At 48.4% G+C, this 23,786-nt stretch overlaps 1 protein-coding gene across 1 annotated transcript; it reads right to left on the reverse strand.

Moving 5' to 3' along the window:
* Positions 1–17,325: 17,325 nt before the first annotated feature.
* LOC147095351 (putative G protein-coupled receptor 139) lies at positions 17,326–23,314 on the reverse strand. The gene is made up of 2 exons (XM_085973952.1): positions 23,215–23,314; positions 17,326–18,330 (listed from the first exon to the last, which is right to left on the reverse strand). The coding sequence occupies exons 1-2, from the start codon at positions 23,312–23,314 to the stop codon at positions 17,399–17,401; spliced, it is 1,032 nt and encodes a 343-aa protein (XP_085830078.1). The 3' UTR covers positions 17,326–17,398.
* Positions 23,315–23,786: the final 472 nt, after the last annotated feature.

The following is a 23,786-nucleotide window of genomic DNA, read 5'->3' on the forward strand; positions in this document are numbered from 1 at the left end:
GGGGACTCACTACTGGAATCACCACTGTTCATAGACACCAGGACAGGGGACTCAATACTGGAAACACCACTGTTCATAGACAAGGGGACAGGGGACTCACTACTGGAAACACCACAGTTCATAGACACCAGGACAGGGGTCTCACAACTGGAAACACCAATTTTCATTGACACCGGGACAGGGGACACACCACTGGAAACACCATTGTTCATAGACACCGGGACAGGGGACTCACGACTGGAAACACCACTGTTCATAAACACCGTGACAGGGGGCTCACTACTGGAAACACCACTGCTCATAGACACCAAGACAGGGGACTCACTACTGGAAACACCACTCTTCATCGACACCGGGATAGGGGTCTCATCACTGTAAACACCACTGCTCATAGACACCGGGCCAGGGGACTCACGACTGGAAACACCACTTTTCATAGACACCGGGATAGGGGACACACTACTGGAAACACCACTGTTCATAATCCCCGGGGAGAGGGGACTCACATCTGGAAACACCACTGTTCATAGACACCGGGACAGTGGACTCACTACTGAATACAACACGGTTCATAGATGCGGGGACAGGGGGACTCACTGCTGGAAACACCAATGTTGATAGACACTGGGACAGGTGAGTCACTCCTGTAAACATTACTGTTCATAGACACCGGGACAGGGGACTCACTACTGGAATCACCACTGTTCATAAACACCGGGACAGGGGAGTCACTACTGGAAACTCCACTCTCCATCGACATCTGGACCGGGGACTCACTACTGGAAACACCACTGTTCATAGACACCCGACAGGGGACTCACTACTGGAAACAACACTGTTCATAGACACCGGGACAGGGGACTCACTACTGGAAACACCACTGTTCACAGAAACCGGGACAGGGGAATCACTACTGAAAACACCACTGTTCATAAACACCAGGACAGGGGACACACTACTGGAAACACCACTGTTCATAGACACCGGGATAGGGGACTCACTGCTGGAAACACCACTGTTCATAGACACCGGGACAGGGAACACACTATTGGAAACAGCACTGTTCATAGACACTAGGACAGGGGACACACTGCTGGATACACCACTGATCATAGACACTGGGACAGGGGACACAGTACTGGAAACACCACTGCTCATAGGCACCGGTATAAGGGACTCACTACTGGAAACACCAGTGTTCATAGACAGCGGGTCAGGGGACTCACGACTGGAAACACCACTGTTCATAGACAGTGGGACAGGGGACACACTACTGGAAACACCACTGCTCATAGACACCACGACAGGGGACTCACTACTGGAAACAGCACTGTTCATAGACACCGGGACAGGGGACCACTATTGGAAACACCACTGCTCATAGACACCAGGACAGGGGACTCACAATTGGAAACACCACTGTTCATAGACACCGGGACAGGAGACTCACTACTGGAAACACCACTGTTCCTAGACACTGGGACAAGGGACTCACTACTGGAAGCACCACTGTTCATAGACACTGGGACAGGGGACTCACTACTGGAAACACCACTGATCATAGACACCGGGGCAGGGGACTCACTACTGGAAACACCACTGCTCATAGCCACTGGGACAGTGGACTCACTGCTGACATACCACGATTCATAGACACTGGGACAGGGGAATCACCACTGGAAACATCACTGTTCATAGACACCGGGACAGGGGACTCACTACTGGAACCAGCAGTGTTCATAGACACCGGGACAGGGGACTCACTGCTGGAAACACCACTCTCTATCGACACCTGGACCGGGGACTCACTACTGGAAACACCACTGTTCGTACACACTGGGACAGGGGACTCACTACTGGAAAAAACACTGTTCATAGACACCGGGACAGGGGGCTCACTACTGGAAACACCACTGATCATAGACGCCGGAACAGGGGACTCACTACTGGAAAAACCACTGTCCATAGACAGCGGGTCAAGGGGACTCACTACTGGAAACACCACTGTTCATTCACACCGGGACAGGGGCCTCACTACTGGAAACACCATTGTTCATTATCACCGGGACAGGGGTCTCACAACTGGAAACACCAATGTTCATTGACACTGGGTCATGGGACTCACTACTGGAAACACCATTGTTCATAGCCACAGGGACAGGGGAATCACTACTGGAAACACCACTGTTCATAGACAGCGGGACAGGGGGCTCACTACTGGAAACAGCACTGTTCATAGAAACCGGGACAGGGGACTCACTGCTGGAAACACCACTGTTCATAGACACCAGGAGAGGGGACTCACAACTGGAAACACCACTGTTCATAGACACCGGGACAGGGGACTCACTACTGGAAACACCACTGATCATAGACACCGGGACAGGGGACTCACTGCTGGAAACACCACTGTTCATAGCCACCGGGACAGGGGACTCACTACTGACATAGCACTATTCATAGACACCGGGACAGGCGAATCACCACTGGAAACACCACTGTTCATAGACACCGGGACAGGGGACTCACGACTGGAAACAGCACTGTTCATAGACACCGGGACAGGGGACTCACTATTGGAATCACCACTGTTCATAGACGCCGGGACAGGTGACTCACTCCTGGAAACACCAAAGTCCATAGACAGCGGGTCAGGGGAATCACTACTGGAAACACCACTGTCCATTCACACCAGGACAGGGGCCTCACTGCTGCAAACTCCATTGTTCATAGTCACCGGGTCAGGGGACTCAATACTGGAAACACCACTGTTCATAGACAAGGGGACGGGGGACTCACTCCTGGAAACACCAGTGTTCATAGACACCGGGACAGGGGACTCACTACTGGAAACACCATTTTTCATAGACACCGGGAAAGGGGACTCACTCCTGGAAACACCACTGTTCATAGACACCGGGACAGGGGCTCACTACTGGAAACACCACTGTTCATAGACACCGGGACAGGGGACTCACTATTGGAAACACCACACTTCATAGACACCGGGATAGGGGTCTAATCACTGTAAACACCACTGTTCATAGACACCGGGCCAGGGGACTCACTAATGGAAACACCACTGTTCATAGACACCGGGACAGGGGACACACTACTGGAAACACCACTGTTCATAATCCCCGGGACAGGGGAGTCACTACTGGAAACACGACTGTTCATAGACACCGGGACAGTGGACTCGCTACTGGAAACATCACGGTTCATAGACGCGGGGACAGGGGGACTCACTGCTGGAAACAGCAATTTTCATAGACACCGGGACAGGTGAGTCACTCCTGTAAACATTACTGTTCATAGACACCGGGACAGGGGACTCACTACTGGAATCACCACTGTTCATAGACACCGGGACAGGGGACTCACTACTGGAAACACCACTCTCTATCGACACCTGGACCGGGGACTCACTACTGGAAACACCACTGTTCGTACACACTGGGACAGGGGACTCACTAATGGAAACACCACTGTTCATAGACACCGGGACAGGGGACTCACTACTGGAAACACTACTGATCATAGACACCGGAATAGGGGACTCACAACTGGAAACACCACTGTCCATAGACAGCGGGTCAGGGGACTCACTACTGTAAACACCACTGTTCATTCACACCGGGACAGGGGCCTCACTACTGGAAACACCATTGTTCATGGTCACTGGGTCAGGGGAATCAATACTGGAAGCACCACTCTTCATAGACAAGGGGACGGGGGGCTCACTACTGGAAACACCACTGTTCATAATCCCCGGGACAGGGGTCTCACAACTGGAAACACCATTGTTCATAGACACCGGGAAAGGGGACTCACTACTGGAAACACCATTGTTCATAGACACCGGGAAAGGGGACTCACTCCTGGAAACACCACTGTTCATAGACACCGGGACAGGGGCTCACTACTGGAAACAGCACTGTTCATCGACACCGGGACAGGGGACTAACTATTGGAAACACCACACTTCATAGACACCGGGATAGGGGTCTCATCACTGTAAACACCACTGGTCATAGACACCGGGCCAGGGGACTCACTACTGGAAACACCACTGTTCATAGACATCGGGACAGGGGACACACTACTGGAAACACCACTGTTCATAATCCCCGGGACAGGGGACTCGCTACTGGAAACACGACTGTTCATATACACCGGGACAGTGGACTCACTGCTGGAAACACCACGGTTTATAGACGCGGGGACAGGGGGACTTACTACTGGAAACACCAATGTTCATAGACACCGGGACAGGTGAGTCACTACTGTAAACATTACTGTTCATAGACACCGGGACAGGGGACTCACTACTGGAATCACCACTGTTCATAGACACCAGGACAGGGGACTCAATACTGGAAACACCACTGTTCATAGACAAGGGGACAGGGGACTCACTACTGGAAACACCACAGTTCATAGACACCGGGACAGGGGTCTCACAACTGGAAACACCAATGTTCATTGACACCGGGACAGGGGACACACCACTGGAAACACCATTGTTCATAGACACCGGGACAGGGGACTCACGACTGGAAACACCACTGTTCATAAGCACCGTGACAGGGGGCTCACTACTGGAAACACCACTGCTCATAGACACCAAGACAGGGGACTCACTACTGGAAACACCACTCTTCATCGACACCGGGATAGGGGTCTCATCACTGTAAACACCACTGCTCATAGACACCGGGCCAGGGGACTCACGACTGGAAACACCACTTTTCATAGACACCGGGATAGGGGACACACTACTGGAAACACCACTGTTCATAATCCCCGGGGAGAGGGGACTCACATCTGGAAACACCACTGTTCATAGACACCGGGACAGTGGACTCACTACTGGATACAACACGGTTCATAGATGCGGGGACAGGGGGACTCACTGCTGGAAACACCAATGTTGATAGACACTGGGACAGGTGAGTCACTCCTGTAAACATTACTGTTCATAGACACCGGGACAGGGGACTCACTACTGGAATCACCACTGTTCATAAACACCGGGACAGGGGAGTCACTACTGGAAATCCACTCTCCATCGACATCTGGACCGGGGACTCACTACTGGAAACACCACTGTTCATAGACACCCGACAGGGGACTCACTACTGGAAACATCAATGTTCATAGACACCGGGACAGGGGACTCACTACTGGAAACACCACTGTTCACAGAAACCGGGACAGGGGAATCACTACTGAAAACACCACTGTTCATAAACACCAGGACAGGGGACACACTACTGGAAACACCACTGTTCATAGACACCAGGAGAGGGGACTCAGTACTGGAAACACCACTGTTCATAGACACCGGGATAGGGGACTCACTGCTGGAAACACCACTGTTCATAGACACCGGGACAGGGAACACACTATTGGAAACAGCACTGTTCATAGACACTAGGACAGGGGACACACTGCTGGATACACCACTGATCATAGACACTGGGACAGGGGACACAGTACTGGAAACACCACTGCTCATAGGCACCGGTATAAGGGACTCACTACTGGAAACACCAGTGTTCATAGACAGCGGGTCAGGGGACTCACGACTGGAAACACCACTGTTCATAGACAGTGGGACAGGGGACACACTACTGGAAACACCACTGTTCATAGACACCACGACAGGGGACTCACTACTGGAAACAGCACTGTTCATAGACACCGGGACAGGGGACCACTACTGGAAACACCACTGCTCATAGACACCAGGACAGGGGACTCACAACTGGAAACACCACTGTTCATAGACACCGGGACAGGAGACTCACTACTGGAAACACCACTGTTCCTAGACACTGGGACAAGGGACTCACTACTGGAAGCACCACTGTTCATAGACACTGGGACAGGGGACTCACTACTGGAAACACCACTGATCATAGACACCGGGGCAGGGGACTCACTACTGGAAACACCACTGCTCATAGCCACTGGGACAGTGGACTCACTGCTGACATACCACGATTCATAGACACTGGGACAGGGGAATCACCACTGGAAACATCACTGTTCATAGACACCGGGACAGGGGACTCACTACTGGAACCAGCAGTGCTCATAGACACCGGGACAGGGGACTCACTGCTGGAAACACCACTCTCTATCGACACCTGGACCGGGGACTCACTACTGGAAACACCACTGTTCGTACACACTGGGACAGGGGACTCACTACTGGAAACAACACTGTTCATAGACACCGGGACAGGGGGCTCACTACTGGAAACACCACTGATCATAGACGCCGGAACAGGGGACTCACTACTGGAAAAACCACTGTCCACAGACAGCGGGTCAAGGGGACTCACTACTGGAAACACCACTGTTCATTCACACCGGGACAGGGCCCTCACTACTGGAAACACCATTGTTCATTATCACCGGGACAGGGGTCTCACAACTGGAAACACCAATGTTCATTGACACTGGGTCATGGGACTCACTACTGGAAACACCATTGTTCATAGCCACAGGGACAGGGGACTCACTACTGGAAACACCACTGTTCATAGACAGCGGGAGAGGGGGCTCACTACTGGAAACAGCACTGTTCATAGAAACCGGGACAGGGGACTCACTGCTGGAAACACCACTGTTCATAGACACCAGGAGAGGGGACTCACAACTGGAAACACCACTGTTCATAGACACCGGGACAGGGGACTCACTACTGGAAACACCACTGATCATAGACACCGGGACAGGGGACTCACTGCTGGAAACACCACTGTTCATAACCACCGGTACAGGGGACTCACTACTGACATAGCACTATTCATAGACACCGGGACAGGCGAATCACCACTGGAAACACCACTGTTCATAGACACCGGGACAGGGGACTCACGACTGGAAACAGCACTGTTCATAGACACCGGGACAGGGGACTCACTATTGGAATCACCACTGTTCATAGACACCGGGACAGGTGACTCACTCCTGGAAACACCAAAGTCCATAGACAGCAGGTCAGGGGAATCACTACTGGAAACACCACTGTCCATTCACACCAGGACAGGGGCCTCACTGCTGCAAACACCATTGTTCATAGTCACCGGGTCAGGGGACTCAATACTGGAAACACCACTGTTCATAGACAAGGGGACGGGGGACTCACTCCTGGAAACACCAGTGTTCATAGACACCGGGACAGGTGTCTCACAATTGGAAACACCACTGTTCATAGACACCGGGACAGGGGACTCACTCCTGGAAACACCATTTTTCATAGATACCGGTAAAGGGGACTCACTCCTGGAAACACCACTGTTCATAGACACCGGGACAGGGGCTCACTACTGGAAACACCACTGTTCATAGACACCGGGACAGGGGACTCACTATTGGAAACACCACACTTCATAGACACCGGGATAGGGGTCTAATCATTGTAAACACCACTGTTCATAGACACCGGGCCAGGGGACTCACTAATGGAAACACCACTGTTCATAGACACCGGGACAGGGGACACACTACTGGAAACACCACTGTTCATAATCCCCGGGACAGGGGAGTCACTACTGGAAACACGACTGTTCATAGACACCGGGACAGTGGACTCGCTACTGGAAACATCACGGTTCATAGACGCGGGGACAGGGGGACTCACTACTGGAAACACCAATGTTCATAGACACCGGGACAGGTGCGTCACTACTGTAAACATTACTGTTCATAGACACCGGGACAGGGGACTCACTACTGGAATCACCACTGTTCATAGACACCGGGACAGGGAACTCACTACTGGAAACACCACTGTTCATAGACACCAGGACAGGGGACTCAATACTGGAAACACCACTGTTCATAGACAAGGGAACAGGGGACTCATTACTGGAAACACCACTGTTCATAGACACCGGGACAGTGGACTCACTACTGGAAACAACACGGTTCATAGATGCGGGGACAGGGGGACTCACTACTGGAAACACCAATGTTGATAGACGCTGGGACAGGTGAGTCACTACTGTAAACATTACTGTTCATAGACACCGGGACAGGGATCTCACAACTGGAAACACCAATGTTCATTAACACCGGGACAGGGGACACACTACTGGAAACACCATTGTTCATAGACACCGGGACAGGGGACTCATTACTGGAAACACCACTGTTCATAAACACCGGGACAGGGGGCTCACTGCTGGAAACACCACTGTTCATAGACACCAAGACAGGGGACTCACTACTGGAAACACCACTCTTCATAGACAGCGGGATAGGGGTCTCATCACTGTAAACACCACTGCTCATAGACACCGTGCCAGGGGACTCACGACTGGAACCATCACTTTTCATAGACACCGGGATAGGGGGCACACTACTGGAAACACCACTGTTCATAATCCTCGGGGAGAGGGGACTCACTGCTGGAAACACCACTGTTCATAGACACCGGGACAGTGGACTCACTACTGGAAACAACACGGTTCATAGATGCGGGGACAGGGGGACTCACTACTGGAAACACCAATGTTGATAGACGCTGGGACAGGTGAGTCACTACTGTAAACATTACTGTTGATAGACACCGGGACAGGGGACTCACTACTGGAATCACCACTGTTCATAGACACCGGGACAGGGGACTCACTACTGGAAACTCCACTCTCCATCGACACCTGGACCGGGGACTCACTACTGGAAACTCCACTCTCCACCGACACCTGGACCGGGGACTCACTAGTGGAAACACCACTGTTCATAGACACCCGACAGGGGACACACTACTGGAAACACCACTGTTCATAGACACCGGGACAGGGGACTCACTACTGGAAACACCACTGTTCACAGAAACCGGGACAGGGGAATCACTACTGAAAACAGCACTGTTCATTAACACCAGGACAGCGGACACACTACTGGAAACACCACTGTTCATAGACACCAGGACAGGGGACTCACTGCTGGAAACACCACTGTTCATAGACACCGGGATTGGGGACTCACTGCTGGAAACACCACTGTTCATAGACACCGGGACAGGGGACACACTACTGGAAACACCACTGTTCATAGACACTAGGACAGGTGACACACTATTGGAAACACCACTGTTCATAGACACCGGGACAGGGGACACAGTACTGGAAACACCACTGTTCATAGTCACCGGTATAAGGGACTCACTACTGGAAACAGCACTGTTCATAGACACCGGGACAGGGAACTCACTACTGGAAACACCACTGCTCATAGACACCAGTACAGGGGACTCACAACTGGAAACACCACTGTTCATAGACACCGGGACAGGAGACTCACTAGTGGAAACACCACTGTTCCTAGACACTGGGACAAGGGACTCACTCCTGGAAACACCACCGTTAATAGACACTGGGACAGGGGACTCACTACTGGAAACACCACTGATCATAGACACCGGGACAGGGGACTCACTACTGGAAACACCACTGTTCATAGCCACCGGGACAGGGGACTCACTGCTGACATACCACTATTCAAAGACACTGGGACAGGGGAATCACCAATGGAAACACCACTGTTCATAGACACCGGGATTGTGGACTCACTGCTGGAAACACCACTGTTCATAGACACGGGGACAGGGGACACACTACTGGAAACACCACTGTTCATGGACACTAGGACAGGGAACACACTACTGGAAACACCACTGTTCATAGACACCGGGACAGGGGACACAGTACTGGAAACACCACTGTTCATAGTCACCGGTATAAGGGACTCACTACTGGAAACACCAGTGTTCATAGACAGCGGGTCAGGGGACACACTGCTGGAAACACCACTGTTCATAGACAGTGGGACAGGGGACTCACTATTGGAAACACCACTGTTCATAGACACCAGGACAGGGGACTCACTACTGGAAACAGCACTGTTCATAGACACCGGGACAGGGAACTCACTACTGGAAACACCACTGCTCATAGACACCAGGACAGGGGACTCACAACTGGAAACACCACTGTTCATAGACACCGGGACAGGAGACTCACTACTGGAAACACCACTGTTCCTAGACACTGGGACAAGGGACTCACTCCTGGAAACACCACCGTTCATAGACACTGGGACAGGTGACTCACGACTGGAAACACCACTGTTCATAGACACCGGGACAGGGGACTCACTACTGGAAACAGCACTGTTCATAGACACCGGGACAGTGGACTCGCTACTGGAAACATCACGGTTCATAGACGCGGGGACAGGGGGACTCACTACTGGAAACACCAATGTTCATAGACACCGGGACAGGTGCGTCACTACTGTAAACATTACTGTTCATAGACACCGGGACAGGGGACTCACTACTGGAATCACCACTGTTCATAGACACCGGGACAGGGAACTCACTACTGGAAACACCACTGTTCATAGACACCAGGACAGGGGACTCAATACTGGAAACACCACTGTTCATAGACAAGGGAACAGGGGACTCATTACTGGAAACACCACTGTTCATAGACACCGGGACAGTGGACTCACTACTGGAAACAACACGGTTCATAGATGCGGGGACAGGGGGACTCACTACTGGAAACACCAATGTTGATAGACGCTGGGACAGGTGAGTCACTACTGTAAACATTACTGTTCATAGACACCGGGACAGGGATCTCACAACTGGAAACACCAATGTTCATTAACACCGGGACAGGGGACACACTACTGGAAACACCATTGTTCATAGACACCGGGACAGGGGACTCATTACTGGAAACACCACTGTTCATAAACACCGGGACAGGGGGCTCACTGCTGGAAACACCACTGTTCATAGACACCAAGACAGGGGACTCACTACTGGAAACACCACTCTTCATAGACACCGGGATAGGGGTCTCATCACTGTAAACACCACTGCTCATAGACACCGTGCCAGGGGACTCACGACTGGAACCATCACTTTTCATAGACACCGGGATAGGGGGCACACTACTGGAAACACCACTGTTCATAATCCTCGGGGAGAGGGGACTCACTGCTGGAAACACCACTGTTCATAGACACCAGGACAGGGGACTCACTGCTGGAAACACCACTGTTCATAGACACCGGGATTGGGGACTCACTGCTGGAAACACCACTGTTCATAGACACCGGGACAGGGGACACACTACTGGAAACACCACTGTTCATAGACACTAGGACAGGTGACACACTACTGGAAACACCACTGTTCATAGACACCGGGACAGGGGACACAGTACTGGAAACACCACTGTTCATAGTCACCGGTATAAGGGACTCACTACTGGAAACAGCACTGTTCATAGACACCGGGACAGGGAACTCACTACTGGAAACACCACTGCTCATAGACACCAGGACAGGGGACTCACAACTGGAAACACCACTGTTCATAGACACCGGGACAGGAGACTCACTAGTGGAAACACCACTGTTCCTAGACACTGGGACAAGGGACTCACTCCTGGAAACACCACCGTTAATAGACACTGGGACAGGGGACTCACTATTGGAAACACCACTGATCATAGACACCGGGACAGGGGACTCACTACTGGAAACAGCACTGTTCATAGCCACCGGGACAGGGGACTCACTGCTGACATACCACTATTCATAGACACTGGGACAGGGGAATCACCACTGGAAACACCACTGTTCATAGACACCGGGATTGTGGACTCACTGCTGGAAACACCACTGTTCATAGACACCGGGACAGGGGACACACTACTGGAAACACCACTGTTCATGGACACTAGGACAGGGAACACACTACTGGAAACACCACTGTTCATAGACACCGGGTCAGGGGACACAGTACTGGAAACACCACTGTTCATAGTCACCGGTATAAGGGACTCACTACTGGAAACACCAGTGTTCATAGACAGCGGGTCAGGGGACACACTGCTGGAAACACCACTGTTCATAGACAGTGGGACAGGGGACTCACTATTGGAAACACCACTGTTCATAGACACCAGGACAGGGGACTCACTACTGGAAACAGCACTGTTCATAGACACCGGGACAGGGAACTCACTACTGGAAACACCACTGCTCATAGACACCAGGACAGGGGACTCACAACTGGAAACACCACTGTTCATAGACACCGGGACAGGAGACTCACTACTGGAAACACCACTGTTCCTAGACACTGGGACAAGGGACTCACTCCTGGAAACACCACCGTTCATAGACACTGGGACAGGTGACTCACGACTGGAAACACCACTGTTCATAGACACCGGGACAGGGGACTCACTACTGGAAACACCACTGTTCATAGCCACCGGGACAGGGGACTCACTGCTGACATACCACTACTCTTAGACACTGGGACAGGGGAATCACCACTGGAAACACCACTGTTCATAGACACCGGGACAGGGGACTCACTACTGGAAACATCAGTGTGCATAGACACCGGGACAGGGGACTCACTAGTGGAAACACCACTGTTCATAGAGACCGGGACAGGTGACTCACTACTGCAAACACCACTGTCCATAGACAGCGGGTCAGGGGACTCAATGCTGGAAATACCACTGTTCACTCACACCGGGACAGGGGCCTCACTACTGGAAACACCTTTGTTCAAAGTCACCGGGACAGGGGACTCAATACTGGAAACACCACCGTTCATAGACAAGGGGACAGGGGACTCACTGCTGGAAACACCGCTGTTCATAGACACCGGGACAGGGGTCTCACAACTGGAAACACCAATGTTCATTGAAACCGGGACAGGGGACTCACTGCTGGAAACACCATTGTTCATAGACACCGGGACAGGGGATTCACTACTGGAAACATCACTGTTCATAGACACCGGGACAGTGGACTCACTACTGGAAACACCACGGTTCATCAACGCGGGGACAGGGGGACTCACTACTGGAAACAGCAATTTTCATGGACACCGGGACAGGTGATTCACTACTGTAAACATTACTGTTCATAGACACCGGGACAGGGGACTCACTACTGGAATCACCACTGTTCATAGACACCGGGAGAGGGGACTCACTACTGGAAACACCACTCTCTATCGACACCTGGACCGGGGACTCACTACTGGAAACACCACTGTTCGTACACACTGGGACAGGGGACTCACTACTGGAAACACCACTGTTCATAGACACCGGGACAGGGGACTCACTACTGGAAACACCACTGTTCACAGAAACCGGGACAGGGGACTCACTACTGAATACACCACTGTTCATAGACACCGGGACAGGGGACTCACTAATGGAAACACCACTGTTCATAGACACCGGGACAGGGGACTCACTAATGGAAACTCCACTGCTCATAGACACCAGGACAGGGGATTCACAACTGGAAACACCACTGTTCATAGACACCGGGACAGGAGACTCACTACTGGAAACACCACTGTTCCTAGACACTGGGACAAGGGACACACTACTGGAAACACCACTGTTCATAGACACTGGGACAGGGCCCTCACTACTGGAAACACCACTGATCATAGACACCGGGACAGGGGACTCACTGCTGGAAACACCACTGTTCATAGCCACCGGGACAGGGGACTCACTGCTGACATACCACTATTCATAGACACTGGGACAGGGGAATCACCACTGGAAACACCACTGTTCATAGACACCGGGACAGGGGACTCACTACTGGAAACACCAGTGTTCATAGACACCGGGACAGTGGACTCACTAATGGAAACACCACTGTTCATAGACACCGGGACAGGTGACTCACTGCTGGAAACACCACTGTCCATAGACAGCGGGTCAGGGGACTCACTACTGGAAACACCACTGTTCATTCACGCCGGGACAGGGGCCTCACTGCTGGAAACATCATTGTTCATAGTCACCGGGACAGGGGACTCAATACTGGAAACACCACCGTTCATAGACAAGGGGACAGGGGACTCACTACTGGAAACACCACTGTTCATAGACACCGGGACAGGGGTCTCACAACTGGAAACACCAATGTTCATTGAAACCGGGACAGGGGACTCACTACTGGAAACACCATTGTTCATAGACTCCTGGACAGGGGTTTCACTACTGGAAACACCACTGTTCATAGACACCGGGACAGTGGACTCACTACTGGAAACACCACGGTTCATCGACGCGGGGACAGGGGGACTCACTACTGGAAACAGCAATTTTCATAGACGCCGGGACAGGTGAGTCACTACTGTAAACATTACTGTTCATAGACACCGGGACAGGGGACTCACTATTGGAATCACCACTGTTCATAGACACCGGGACAGGGGACTCACTGCTGGAAACACCACTCTCTATCGACACCTGGACCGGGGACTCACTACTGGAAACACCACTGTTCGTACACACTGGGACAGGGGACTCACTACTGGAAACACCACTGTTCATTGACACCGGGACAGGGGACTCACTACTGGAAACACCACTGTTCACAGAAACCGGGACAGGGGACTCACTACTGAATACACCACTGTTCATAAACACCATGACAGGGGACTCACTAATGGAAACACCACTGTTCATAGACACCGGGACAGGGGACTCACTTCTGGATACTCCACTATTCCTTGACATCAGTCCAGATGAGTCTGTGCAGCAAAAAGCATCGCATAAGTTATAGTAAAATACGCAGTGTCGAAGGTGATGGCGAAGTTTTTCCTGAACTAGAGAAAGTGAAAGTTCAAAGATTACACATGCTGATGTGTTTAATGATCTGCTTATTATGCTCCATTCATCCAGCACAGTTAACGTTCATTTCCTTTTATTATTTACATATTAATTACAGACATGCTTATTCTCCTTTCATCCTCCCCTGCTGTTTCCCACGTGTTCTGACGTGCATCCAGCAGTCAATATGTCATTAACACATCAACCTAAACCTCAATGCTGGGTCTTGTATTTATTTGTGTCAAGGAATATAATTTAATTCAATTAAACCTTGCCTATTATTAGGTAGAATCCACATAATGATAGCTTTTCTACCATGCTCACTGACTCTGAAAAACAAAACGAGGGCCTTGTCAGATATTGGCCAGCGTTATGTCTGGAAACCAAGAAACGTAGAAATATAGAAGACAGGAGCTGGGTTAGGCAATTCAGTCCCTCGTGCCTGTTCCGCCATTGAATGAGATCATGGCTGATCATCCAAATGCAGTACCCTGTTCTTGCTTTCTCACCATAGGCCTTGATCCATTTAGCCCTAAGAAATATATCTAAATCCTTCTTGAACATATTTAATTGATTGGCCTCAACTACCTTGTGTGGTAGAGAATTCCACAGATTCACCACTCTCTGGGTGAAGAAATTCCTCCTCATGTCTGTCCTAAATGACTTACCACTTATCCTTACACTGTGACCCCTGGTTCTGGACTCCCCCACCATCAGGAACATCCTTCCTGCATCTAGTCTGTCTCGTCCTGTTAGAATTTTATAATTTTCAATGAGATTCCCACTCATTGTTCTAAACTCTAGCTAATAAACGTAATCGACCCAACCTCTCCTCATACGTCATTCCTGCCATCCCATGTATCAGTCTGGTGAATCTTCGCTGCACTCTGTCCATGGCAAGCACTTTCTTACTCTGATGAGGTGACCAAAACTGCACACAATACTCAAGGTGTGGTCTCACCAAGGCCCTGTACAACTGCAGCAAGACTTCCTTGCTCCTTTACTCGAATCCTCTCGTTATGAAGGCCAACATACCAATTGGCTTCTTAACTTCCTGCTGCACCTGCATGCTTACCTTCAGCGACTGGTGCACAAGGACACCCAGGTCTCGATCAACTTCCCCTTTTGCAAATCTATTGCCGTTCAGATAATAATCTGTTTTCCTGTTTTTGCCACCGAAGTGGATAACCTCGCATTTATACACATTATACTGCATCTGCCATGCATCTGCCCAATCGTCCAACCTGTCCAAATCATACTGGAGTTTCTCGGCATCCTCCTCACAGCATAGTCGCCCACCCAGCTTTGTGTCGTCTGCAAATCCAGTTCCCTCGTCTAGATCATTTATATATATATTGTGAATTGCTGTGGCCCTAGCACCGCTCCCTATGGTACACCACTAGTCACTGCCTGCCACTCGGAAAAATAACCATTTATTCCAAATCTTTGCTTCCTGTCTGCCAACCAGTCCTCTATCCAAGACTGTACCATACCCACAAACCCATGTGCTTTAACATTGCACGCTAATCTCTTATGCGGGACCTTATCAAAAGCCTTCTGAAAGTCCAAATGCACCACATCCACTGGTTCTCCCATATCTATTATACCAGTTACATCCTCAAAAAAATCCAGTAGATTAGTCAAGCATGATATACCTTTTGTAAATCCATGTTGACTTTGTCCGATCCTGTCACTGTTTCCCAAGTGTTCTGCTATTACGTCTTTTATAATGGACTCTAGCAATTTCCCTGCTACCGATGTCAGGCTTACCGTCCTGTAATTCCCCGTTTTCACTCCACCACCTTTTTAAAGTAGTGGGGTTATCTTTGCTACTCTCCAATCCATGGGAACTGTTCCAGAGTCTATAGGATTTTGGAAGATGACCAGCAATGCATTTACTATTTCTAGGGCTACTTCCTTCAGTACCCTAGGATATAGATTATCAGGCCCTGAGGAATTATCGGCCTTCAATCCCATCAATTTCCCCAACACTATTTCCCTACAAATACTGATTTCATTCAATTCCTCCCTCTTATTAGATCCTATGTTCCCCGACATCTCTGGGAGGTTATTTGTGTCCCCCTTTATGAAGACAGAACCAAAGTATGTATTTAATTGGGCGGCCACTTCTTTGTTCCCCATTATAAATTCCCGTGATTCTGATTGCAACGGACCTATGCTTGACTTTACCAATCATTTTCTCTTCACATATCTACAGAAGATTTTACAGTCTGTTTTTATGTTCCCAACAAGCTTACTCTCATAATCTATTTTCCCCCTCTTGATTAATCCCTTTGTGCTCCTTTGCTGAATCCTAAATTGCTCCCAATCCTCAGGTTTACTTCTTTTTCTGGCCAAATTATATGTCCTCTCCTTGGATCTTATGCTATGCCTAATTTCTCTTGTTAACCACAGTTGAGTTCATTTATTTTTTATTCTTATGACAAACTGGGATGAACAAACTCTGTAGTCCGTCCATGCGATCTTTAAAGTTGGCCATTGCCTATCCACCCTTTAAGAAACGTTCCCCAATCCATCTTAGCCAACTCGTGCCTCATACCATCGTAGTTTCCTTTATTTAATGCAAAAAGCAGAGGTCTGGAGAAGCCTGGGCAGAGATGGAGCCTGATGGGGTTCTTGTAAAATTTGGAAAGGACACAGGATGCAATATGAGATGCAATGCAGATCTAATGCTGGGAATCCCTCTGCTCTTCGCTTTGCTTAACTAGTTTAAATATCATTCTCAGTGGATATTTCATCCCAATCTTCAGCTGCTCTCTGAATTTAGTCTGGGTCACTGCATAAATACACGTGTTTGTGCAGCAGCTCAATAGCAGGAGCATGTAACTGGTTTGATCTGCGATATACATCGGGTCATTGAAACCTGTTGAATAATAACGGTTTGTAATTTGCACTAATAAGAAAACTATCATATACGTCATCCAGAGCAGTATGAAGTTTCCGGATATGGCGTAGAGTAAGATAATGGATTTCCTTCGGTTCTCCATTTCCTGATCATTGTGATTCGCATCATTCTTGCTGCCCCTCAGCCTCCTGCGGACTCTACTGGCCGCCAAAATGTGTCCTACCATCAGAGCATTGAGCAGCAACATCAGGAATATTGGGAGCAGTGGGGTGAAACAGCGGTGAATCCAGCTAAATGCTACCCACGCAGTTACAGTGTAATACTCTATTTTTCCATGACAGCCCCAGGGTAGGTTGTCGATTGTAATGTAGGGTTCAAATGCAAAGTACCAGGGAATATTTTTCAAACAGAACAGCGGGCACACGGTTCCTATAACCACGGCAGCAGTTTTCCCGGTGCAATATTTAGTCCTCAGCTTCTGGCAACAAATGGTAACAAAACGATCAAAGGTGAAAGCGATTGTTAACCAGACAGAAATATCTGTTGCTGCATGAATCAGGGCAGTGTGGAAAGAACACACAGGTGTGATGAACAGGAAGTTAGTAGGGAAATAATAATCATTAATCCGAAACAGTATTACATCAGTGATAATGACAAGTAGATCCGCCGCTGCCATGGCCACCAGATAGCGGGTGATACATCTGGAGAGACCGCACTTTCCCCGAGACAAGATCACAATTGTCATCACGTTAGCTGTAAATGGGAAACAAACAGAAACAAGGAATCAATTTTTAGGTTTCAGTTTGTTTCACAGTATTTGGTGTGAAATGTACTTTACTGCAGGATCTGTGGGGTGGGCGGGGGAGGGGGGGACTGAACTCTTTACCGCTTCTAGAATTGTGTAGTTGTAAATGATTTTCACAAAATTGCAATGTTAAGTATCTGTGAGTGTGGAGTAAATAAGTGAAAATAAACGCCATCAATAAATAATAAAGATTGAACAAAATGGATTCTGTAGTGATTTCCTCGCAGCTGCTTCCGTCCCGCAGCCGCAACTTCATCGCAAGTGTGAAGGAAACGCAACGGAACTCCGAGTAAATCAACGGCCCTTTAATTGTACGAGTAAATGGACAGCGAGATAATGCGTTATAAATAATTGTAACAAGTAGCAGTTCAGTGACGGAACACCGAATGAAAAGAAACATACCAAAACTAATTGAAAATAAGTAATGAGAGTTCAATTATAAATTGGGAGATAAATGATGGGTGAGGATGAGTGAGAAAGAAGCCTGGCCGAATGCAGTAAATACTAAAGGGGGACCACTGAGGGTGAGATCAACAAGCGGGGTTTGGATTCGTGGCCTGGGGAGGGGAGTAGATACTAGGCAGAGGTCGGACATGGCTCGGAGTTCTCATGTCGTATTCTCCGGCTGGAGGCTATGACTAACGACCATTGAAGAAACAGCTATCAAACACCATGTTAACAGTGGAATTGTTAGGTTTGAATTCAACCAAGTAGCAGCAGATTCTGTTTACAAACCGCCAGATGAACAGTTCACCTGATCTACCGACTTCATCTCGCGGGAAATCCAGGTCTTTTCATTAGCGCCTTGATAATTGCAAGATCATCTGGGCAAACTCGAACAATCAGCACAAGGGGGAGATGGTCAGGTGTGAGCAGCAATAAACACAATTACCATGTTCTGTGAACCCAGGAATAAAAGAAAATTCCAAAGTGCACAATGGAACAAGGACACAATCCCGACCTCGCTTGTGTCACCTCTAATAATGCAGGGAACTTCAGAAGGAGGTGATGGCGGCGAGCACTAGACCGCAGCAAAGACCAGTGCAAGGGACAATGGAGACTGCAGTCCAACCCAGAACATCAAATTACCTGCTGAGAAGCAGATTCAGAAAGACTGACTGGAAATGTCCAACCTCTGAATTGGCTGAATACATATGTAATATTAATCTGACACATCAGCAATATGGAGCATCTGCCCCCTGGCGTGGCAGCCTGTCAATAAGTACCTCCTGCGGATATGTGACAAGATATTTAACTGAGCTTCCAGAACATTCAATCAACAATGTAAGAAATATTCAGAAGAGTTTGACTCGAATCCCTTTGGTGTGTAGGATAATGTTTAAATAGCATCATGAGTTATTTTGTTTAGAAAGGGAGACAGACAGAGACAGCGAGATGGAGTACAACATATGCCAGAGACATATCTGAGCTGAATAGAGAACCTGAGAAGGATGAGGCAGGTGGTGTAGAAATAATTAACTATATTCCTGTGGAACTGCGTTCAGACAATCGAGTCTTAGATGGAAATATTATCACATGATTTTAGGCGTGTATAAGTTTAATATAGTTAACTGTGTGTGTGTGTGCGTTTGATGATTCGAGGGATTACCATGGATACAGAGGAATAGTGGAACAGTACTGAGACAGAAGAATGAAGTAACCCCGAATCAGAGATGAGATGTAATGCTGTGTGCTTTTGACAAGGTGGGGGTGAGCCTCCTTCTTGAACCGCTGCAGTCCGTGTGGTGAAGGTGCTCCCACAGAGCTGTTAGGTCGAGAGTTCCAAGATTTTGACCCTGCGACGATAGGAGGTGATAATATTTGCGAATGCTGCCAACACGTTGGAATTAGTAAAACCTTTCAGAAATGAATTTATCAAAAATATGCAGCCTGATAAATATAGCTGAAATAATTTCACCATATTCATTACTCATCAAACCACTATTTGTTAACTGGCTGCAAAATTATATTCGTGGACATTTGCGGGCACAGACCATAACTTCACTTGGTGCACGAATGCAGCTCCGAATAAATACATCAGCACTGTGGTTTCAGGAAATCCTTCACAACACAACAGTATTTCCCAGAAATACAGTGTAATATAACACTTGTAAGTTACATTCTAGCAGTGTTAATTTGGGCCTTCACCGCCTGTCAGCAGATAGTTACTACAACCTCTGAACTCACCTTGTACTGTAAATAAATGTGAATATGCACACAGCAAAGTCCCACAAACAGATCATCTGTTTTACTGATGTTGGCTGAGGGGTACTTTGTTCTAAACAGTGCCATGGGAAAGACAGCACATATGAATGTCAGCCTAGATTGTCGACAGGGACTCAAAAACATAACCATCTAGCTCAGACTGGGAGCGCTAGCACTGAGCCACGGCAGTAACAGTTAAAGGCGAGGGAGACAAGGTAACCAGAGAAAGTCAGCAGGACAACATCAGCCAGAGGTCACTGTCACTGCCACTGATTAACTGGAGCAATTTCTCAATCAAATAACATCCCATTGCTTGAATGCTGCGCTCATTCTCACTTAGAGCCACATCACTCTGAGACATTCAATGTAGAATATTATATGATTGTCAGTTGGAGATTAAAATGACATTATAGTATCAATAAACATGCCTTAATGTTTGGAGGGAAAGGAGGACAGATATTCTCGGAATTTCCAAAACTGACCCAAATCAGATAAATAATCACCTCAGGACTGACAGAGAGAATAGCCAGACCCGCAAGGAGAGCAGTAACACAGCGAGACTCGGATGTATTCAATCAGTAACCGGTTACAATGACTTGCTGGAAACTCTAAGGCCTGCAAGAATAACATTGGACAACATCTGTAACTGTAGCGGATTCAGTCACAATGAAAATGCGTTTGTGATTAATAGAGCTCGCATTGCAGAAATTATGATGACGACAGGGACACAGCAGTAGGTCATTCCACCCCACAAGCCTTTTCCGACATTCCATTATATCACGGCTAATCAGTCCCTTAATTTCATTACCCCTCTTGGTTCCATATCCCTTGATATTCTTACCTTAAAAAATCTATCGATCTCAGTCTTGAAAACCACAATTGACCGAGCATTGACAGGATTTTTGAGAGAACGAGTTCCAGATTTCCATTACCCCTTGTGTGAAAAAGTGTTTCCTGATTTCATTCATGAACGGCATAGCTTTAATTTGAAGATTATGCCTCCTCGTTCTCGATTACACCTCCATAGGAAACAGTTTATCTGCCTCTATGCTATCGAATCCCTTTATCAATTTAAAACTCGAATATATCACGCCTCAACCTTCTAAACACAAGGGAATACAAACCAAGGTTATGCAACCTGTCCTCACATTTGAATACTTTGAACCCTGGTATCAGTCTGGTGAAATTGCACTGAAGCCCCTCCAGGGCCAATTCAGCTATCCTGCGGCGCACATTTCTTCATCAGAAACCTCGAAGGGGTTTAGTAGCAACGGGTGGTGGAACTCGTTAGACTGAATGCGAGATTTCAGCTTCCCAAATGAAGTGGAAATTTAGTCAGTGGTAACGTAAGTGTTAAGCAACACCGGTTTCACACACTGGGCTCTGTGACACGAAACTGTAAATGTGAGATCGAAGAATGTAACACAGGCACAGATTACAGGGCGATATGACAGAAGTGTTTACAATTATGAAAGGATGGGAGAAGTTAGATAGAAGCAAATTGTGGGTTCAAGAACGAGGCGCCATAGGCATAAGATTAAATAGAAGGCATTGGATGAGAGAGAACAGAGAGTTGGAGAAGCGTCTTCATAAAGGGATTTGACAGGCGGAGGAGTTCAGTTACAGGGATAGTGATTGAGGCAGAAACTGAAGGGAAATTAAAATGAATTTGTACGGAGCAGCGGTTTGAATGGGCAGATAGGGTTGCTAAGAGTGCAGCTGGTGTTGTGCCCGGTTAGTATAAAGGGACAATAATCCAGCATCGAATCGGTTCTATTTGTAAAATATGAATGGTGGAAACCTATTCAGGTTTCTCAAATGGAGCCAAACACAGGGCAGTATCACAGAGCGCCGCTGCATTGTTCCAATCGCTCTCTCAGTGCAGAAAGGGATGTGGAAGATTCCAGCTGCCTCCCACCGGCTGAAGGCAGCACAATGCCCGCCTGGTGGGTGAAGAGGAGTCTGAGAACAGGCTGGAGCCCGGTCAGTGGAGAAGATCAGGGGGAGAGTCTGTGTCCCTGCATGGAGCACAAACCCACCCTTGGCATGGATTGTGATCACCAGGAATAACATCCAGCACTTTGCTGGAAACAGAGCGAGAGCAGCGGGAAGATTCTGATTAATGGGACTGAGCAAATCTCAGCCCAGACTGTCCGGATTCCCAGGTATATGTCCAGGAGCGGTCGTCAAGGGATCGGTCCCCAGTGAGAAACAGAGGGAGAATTTTACAACACAGCGAATGTTCAATAAAATATAGCCTTTGTCAGATATTAACGAGTGCTAATGGAAAGAAGGGGAAGAGAGAAAAACTGTTCGGGCACAGAAGCAATTAAATTAAAATATCCCATTCCAAAACACAGTGCACGGGTTCTCAGTTAAAATGGAATAAATTGAAGGACATTAAATGAATAATATAATCTACAATTGTTATGGGGGTTTAAAGTGCATTAAAAATTCAACAAGTGATCAGTCAATGAACGAGCTAGAGCTGGAAACACAGTCACTGAATTTCTGCCTTTCAATTGACTTGGGGAAAAAACAGTAAAAAAAGGACTGTTACCAAGATAAGAGCAGGAGCACAGTTAACCCCTAATTCAGGAATTTAGTAACAGAATATAATCACTTACCGGGTATTCCAATGGATGCTATAATCGGATAGTAAATCATTACTGTCTGTATAACTGGTGGTAACACAGTAAATGGATATGCACTGTACGGAACTCTCATTCTGTCTGAGGAGTGATGGTTACTCTTGACACTGGACACAGGGCTCAACTGAGTCTGTGAGATGAGAGATTAAGGGAAAATCCTTATTTTTAATTGATGAACACTTTCCGTGGGATCAGGAAGCAGCAGGAGTATTGACATTACTTCCAGTCATTTGCGCAGTGCATCAACTCCCTTCACTGTAATGTTTGTGTTGCACTAATTATATCCAAATTGATATTGCAAGTGTTTTGAAATGAAAGAACACAATGATTGGAATAATATTTTGCTCACACTTCTATCTGTCAATGTACTGAAAGCCAGGCTCTGACGGCATCGCTGCAACACCTTAAGCAGATGCAGCTTCATTTTCCCCTCGGTGACGTCACACGGTTCACACCTGTCGATGCACCAACTGAATTCCACCATTTCTCAAATATTTTTCAATGTTTATACCGCCCCCGGTGCTCCAAACTCAGCCGTTTGAATGTGG

Source organism: Somniosus microcephalus, unplaced genomic scaffold (genome assembly GCF_052327205.1).
Source record: "Somniosus microcephalus isolate GS21.2 unplaced genomic scaffold, FLI_Smic_1.0 unresolved_chr1, whole genome shotgun sequence".
Lineage (NCBI taxonomy): Eukaryota > Metazoa > Chordata > Chondrichthyes > Squaliformes > Somniosidae > Somniosus > Somniosus microcephalus.